A 6,000-nucleotide genomic window follows, 5' to 3' on the forward strand; every position below is an offset into this window, starting at 1 on the left:
CTACTGGGACATGAATCATCCCTGTCTAGTCTATCCAAACTGAAGCTACCTCAGCAGCCATCTTAAAACCCACTGCACAACCAGGGTTTATATTCCAGTAACCCTTATTTTGCTTTAAGGGCCCCAATTTAATTATAGCTTAATTGTTCCATTTGATTAGTAATAACCTCTAATTGTACCAAACTTCATAAATGAAAACTTAGGTCTGTAAGGAAAAATCAGTAATCAGCCCTCAAACTTCAAGGCTGGGGATGTGGCTCAAGCGGTAGCATGCTCTCCTGTAGTGCGTGGGGCACTGGGTTCTATCCTCAACACCACATAAAAATATTGTGTTCACCTAAAACTAAGTAAATATTTTTTTAAAAAATTCAAGGGTTCCACATGTAGATCCAACTAACTACATATTTTTAAAAGCTGGCTCTATTTAGCATGTGTTCATTATTCCCTGAATACATATTACATTGTATTAGGTATTAAGTACTCTATACACTATTTTATGATTTTATAAAAGGACTTAAGCATTGGCAGACTCACATCCAAGAAGGTCCTAGAACCATTTCCTACAGATACTGAGGGACACCTGTATGTGTAATTTTTTACATCAAACTGAGGTTTTGAACATATCCCCTGTGGATAAGGAGGAACTACCATACCCTAGAAGAGCAGTATTTTCATTCAGACTCAAAAAAGAACCCATCCAAATATCAACCTCAGAGCTAGGAAGTAGCTCAGTGGAAAGCACTTGCCTTGCACGCACAATGCCCTGGATTCAATCCCCAGTTCCAAAAAAAGAAGGGACAAAAAGAAAACGCAAATATCAACTCCAAATACAAAGTTCTCATGTTTATACCATTGTTTAGTTTTTAGCATTAAGTACTATAAATCTCAAAATGTAGAAAATGAAGAGTTCAGAAACTTAAGAAGTAAGCCTTTATTTCTTTGTTTTGCATATAAAGCTGAGTTGTTGCTTTTTGGTGATTAGTCAAAGAGACCAAATCCCATATCCTCATCCGACTCCTCCGACTCTTCCTTGGCTTCAACCTTGGCTGGGGCCGCAGCAGCAGCAGCAGCAGCAGGAGCAGCAGTAGTAGCAGCAGCCACTGGGGCAGCAGCCACAAATGCAGATGGATCAGCCAAGAAGGCCTTGACCTGAAGAAAAGTCAGTGGTCAAAGTGGTCATCCACACCCCTCTACTACTCACAAGCTTCCTGCCTTTGTATGGCTCAAAATAAATAACTACAACGTCTAAGCCAGTATAGCCTTTCTAGTCAAATCCCTGCAGGGGAACATAGGTATGGCCTAGTGACGGGGATTAAGGCCCAGCTCTTGCCCACAGCCCACCTCTCTGGATCTCCTATCATTTCTAAAGTGAGAATACATTTCCCTTGTCCCCAATCTCTTTAAGCTCTTAAATAAAAAAAGGAGCTGGGCGTGGTGGCAGACACCTGTAATCACAGCTTCTCAGAGGCTGAGGCAGGAGGATCACGAGTTTAAAGCCAGCCTCAGCAAAAGTGAGGTGCAAAGCAACTCATTGAGACCCTGTCTCCAAATAAAATACATAAGAGGGCTGGTATCAAAAAAATAAATAAAAAGGCTGGGGTTGTGGCTCAGTGCTTAAGCACCCCTGGATATGGTAACAAAAGGACTAACTCAATAAAGCTACTGTTTCTTACCCTGTCAGGCCTGCTGTGGTCCTGGGTGAAATCTTACCTTCTCAGCAAGTGGGAAGGTGTATTCAGTCTCCACAGACAAAGCCAGGACCCTCTTGTACCCATTGATGATAGAATGGGGTACTGATGCAACAGTTGGATAACCAATCTGCAGACAAACACTAGCAACATTGCGGACACCCTGTGGGAGAAAAGAGAAAGATTACATTTTAGTGAGATACCCTAAAGGAAAAAAAATAAAAAACAGTGAAGACCAAGGAAAGCTTGGTCTTCATAGCAGCTCAATCTCAAAGGAGACATTTCATCTTACACCAAATGCTCCTAGCAGGGCAATTCAAACGGATGAGTTTATAAAATGTTTTTGCACTTATTCCAAACCCAGGTATTCAATACACCATGATGGTGGTGGCTACCTGAAAAGTCACCATTTTGTGAAAAATAAACTGTTAATAGTCATTGACTTCAATATATGAGATAAAAACTTTAAAGACAAGTGCTCTTTCCATATCCACGGAAGACTGGTTCCAGGACCCCTCCACAGATACCAAAATCTGTGGATACTCAAGTCCCTCATATAAAATAGTGTAGTATTTGCATATTACTTACAAACATCCTCCTTACACCTTAAATCGTCTTCGTCTTGAAATTACTTTTAATAACTAATACAATGCAAATACCATATAGTTATTATACTATGTTGTTTAGGGAATGACAAGGAAAAAAAGTGTGCACACATTCAGTACTTATTTCCTTTTTAGCAAACTTGAATTGGTTAAACCTATAGATGCAGAACCCACAGATACAAGAAAAAAGGAATTACATCTTCTATCATTATTATTCCTTAAAGACATTTTAATGGCAGAATTAGGCACGACAATGTCAAAAATAAGGACAACCAGTCATCCCCAACAAAGGGCACTTGGCAACGTAAACTTTTATCTATTAAACTGTCACTTCTCTTTCAAGTCATGACACTTCAAAATTTCATGTCTCATCATTGCAGGCCCTGGAATAATAACCCTTACTGCATGCCCAGCATTTTTCTAAGGCCTTATCCTCATTAAATCTTTCAACAATCTTACAGTATACAAGAGTAAATAACCTGGCCAACTCTGGTACTTGTCATGTTCCCAACCATTAACGTAGGAAGGAGCGGAGCTGGGTAGCACATACTTCCAGGAAGCGTGAATGCAGAGTCTCCTCTGTGATGTCAAGCACTTCAGGGTTGTAGATGCTGCCATTGTCAAACACTTGCTGAATGATCAGCCCAAAGGAGAAGGGGGATATGTTCAGCATGTTCAGCAGGGTAGCTTCGCTGGCTCCCACTTTGTCTCCAGTCTTTATCAGCTGCACATCACTCTGAGGAATAAAGTAACAGTGCGCAATTAATACCTGGACATCCAGCAGTCCTACAGCCTCCAGGAGAAGCCCCCCATATGCCCAGCTCGCACTGGCGAGCCTGGTCTACTCACCAGGATTTCAATGGTGCCCCTAGAGATTTTAGTGGTAATGCCCAAAGCCTGGAAGAAGGAAGTCTTCTCGGGCCCCAGACCAGTGTTCTGGGCTGGTACGGTGACTTCACATGGTGCAATGGCACCAGCACGGGCAGCAGCTGGAACCTGAACAATGAACAGTGAGAAAAGTCTCTCTGACACAATATGGAAGAGATCAATTTTGCTTTAAGAAGCCAAACTCAAAAAGTTTTTTATCTAACCTAATTCTCCCCTTACCTTATTGGCCAGCAGCATGTCCCTGATCTCAGTGAGGTCCTCCTTGGTGAATACAAAGCCCACATTCCCCCTGATATGAGGCAACAGTCTGCAAAGAGAAGTTCACAAGAGATGTTACCTGAAAGCACCATTCTTCTCCAGGAAAAGGGAGAAGGGCACTAGGAAAGGAGGACAAAGTTGACAGAAGCATTGACTGACTTCTCTAGAGCTGGGTTGTTTTCCAGATGCCCTCGAATGGCCTTGCGCATCATAGTGTTTTTGCCCATCAGCACCACAGCCTTCCCCCGGAGGGACATTCGGATCTGCTGCATCTGCTTGGAGCCCACATTGTCTGCTCCCACAATGAAGCATTTTGGATAGTCATCCAAAAGTTGCTACAGAAACAAGCAAAGTTTAGCAGGAGGAAGGCGGAAAAAATGTCAGCAGAAACTAAACCCCATAATCACTCATTTCCATCTTCTTTTCTTCCAACCTTTTGAAGTCCCTCTATATTGGGCCAGTCTTACCCACCAGATCCTCCCGAATTATAACACTATCATATTTGATCCTGATTTGCTTGCTATGTATTCTAAAAACTAGCTTTCTATGTTTAATCAAAGCTTTTTAAATGTACATTTAGTGGGGCTGGGGTTGTGGCTCAGTGGCAGAGTGCTTGCCTGCCATGTGTGAGGCACTGGGTTCAATCCTGAGCACCACATAAAATTAAATAAGAATAAAATAAAGGTATTGTGTCCATCTACAGCTAAAAAAAAAAATTAAGAAAAATAAATATACATTTAGTTTCCATTGTTCTCTTTTTCCAATTGTGAAATGTTTCTGATTCATCAAAATGGCTGCATTAACAGAAAACTGTTCCCAATAAGTTGATCATCTGATGACACGGACTTTAGGCAATCAAAACATAAAGCAAACACTGCAAAACACCACTTGTAGAATGTACATTGTGTACTTACAGATTCAAGTTTTTTGTTTGAAAATCTTCATGACAGAAGTACAAGACTAAAATACAGACTAAGCTCTACAATGTGGCCTAGTTCCTAAAGAGCAACACAGTCAGAGTTTCAGACTAAGGAAGCCCCACCTCAAAAGCCATTCAAAATAAGTCACTGGACACTGAATTTCTTGACTGACAGGTCCTAAATGTGTAATAACATGGCTCTTTACAATGAGTCACTCCTTGTCTCAGATCTCCCCAAAAAGGTAGGCAAGGGAACAAAGTATGACATGAGCTAAGATAAACTATTTGACTTGCCTGAGCCTTTTCATCAACAAAGCACGCGGGGGGGGGGTCATCAGGGGAAATTAAGACTATAGGAGATATACCCCAAATTGCCTAATTCAGTAGCTGTCGCCAAGAAACAGCACCTGGCAAGTGACTGTCCCTATTAGCGCCCAGGAACACATGATGGTTGGCCACAGCCCACTCCGCACTTACGATGATCTTAAGGAAGTAGTTGGACTTCCAGGTCGCCCTGTCTTCCCTGGGCATCACGACGGTGCGTCAGGGATTGCCACGCAGGGTTTAAAGACGATGTCACTGAAGGGAGAAAGGGAGCTCAGACCCCGCCACCCCGACACCTGTCCTTTGGTCTGAGGCCTTTGTGGTGCTAACCACGCGCCAGCGCCCGTCGGGCCTGGACCAGCAGCCGCCATCAGCTGTGGAGCGCGATCCGCCGCCGAGGTCCCAGGCGGGACTGGTCCGGGTCCCATAGTCCCCAAACAGCGCTCCACCACATACATACACACACACGCGAGCGCACAGACACTCCGATCACCCAAAGATCCCAGGCTTCCTGCCACCAGCCCACCGCATGGAACAGGCGGCAGCACAAACCTCTCACGAGGACGCCTGGCGAGAAAAGGGCCGCGCGCCAGCGCGTGTCTTTTATATGTTAATGAAGGAGCCAATCAGAAGCCGAGGACAGCACCCCTGCGTATTGGCTGATGCTGGCGCTCAATCGGACGAGCCGAACTAATGTAGGCAACCATTGGATGACATCGCTGCCACTCTGGCCAACCGGAAGCCACCTTTAAGCAGGGTAGTTAAGGAAGACGCTACCTTGTGTTGGAAGAGCTCTCTCTTTTTCAGAGCCTCTGCCCCCTGCTGGGGTGGAGTTACGTTTGAATAGGAGCTACATTGTGTGAATTAAGACTCGGTGTGTCCCATTGCCACTTGACCAACTCGGCAAACTGTAGGGTATGACGACGAGTTAAGAAATAAATCGCAACTACCTTAGAAACAAAATGGTTTGTTGCCTCCTATTCCACCAAAACAGGGATCCTTTAAAACCTAAGTCCTTATCTGCTCAAACTCGTCAAATCCTCCACACTTAACTCAGAGTAAAAGCCTAAAATTTACCCAATCTTCACCCCATAATCTCATCTATCTTCCCACTGATTCTTTCACCATCATCTCATGTATTTTCCCACTGACTTTCACTTCTAACTAGACCATTCTCAATTTGCTGCTTTTCCAAAGCACTCCTGACTTTTGTTAGGGCTATTTGCATGGCTCTTTCCTCTATCTGGACCACTCCTAGCCCAAAGAATTCACCTACACCAAGTCTTGAGGCTAACATCACCTGCTGAATGTGGCATAC

The 6,000-nt window shown here is 43.7% G+C and overlaps 1 protein-coding gene across 1 annotated transcript; it reads right to left on the bottom strand.

Annotated features, from left to right (window-relative positions):
- Window positions 1-916: 916 nt before the first annotated feature.
- On the bottom strand, window positions 917-5,270 carry Rplp0 (ribosomal protein lateral stalk subunit P0). The gene is made up of 8 exons (XM_046456539.2): window positions 5,235-5,270; window positions 4,836-4,937; window positions 3,599-3,774; window positions 3,401-3,488; window positions 3,143-3,289; window positions 2,844-3,029; window positions 1,711-1,851; window positions 917-1,149 (listed from the first exon to the last, which is right to left on the bottom strand). The coding sequence occupies exons 2-8, from the start codon at window positions 4,887-4,889 to the stop codon at window positions 979-981; spliced, it is 963 nt and encodes a 320-aa protein (XP_046312495.1). The 5' UTR covers window positions 4,890-4,937; window positions 5,235-5,270; the 3' UTR covers window positions 917-978.
- Between the last annotated feature and the right edge of the window lie 730 nt (window positions 5,271-6,000).

The sequence above is a fragment of the Marmota monax genome, unplaced genomic scaffold (genome assembly GCF_021218885.2).
Source record: "Marmota monax isolate L192 unplaced genomic scaffold, Marmota_monax_Labrador192_F-V1.1 WCK01_AAM20220418_F8-fsc00185, whole genome shotgun sequence".
Lineage (NCBI taxonomy): Eukaryota > Metazoa > Chordata > Mammalia > Rodentia > Sciuridae > Marmota > Marmota monax.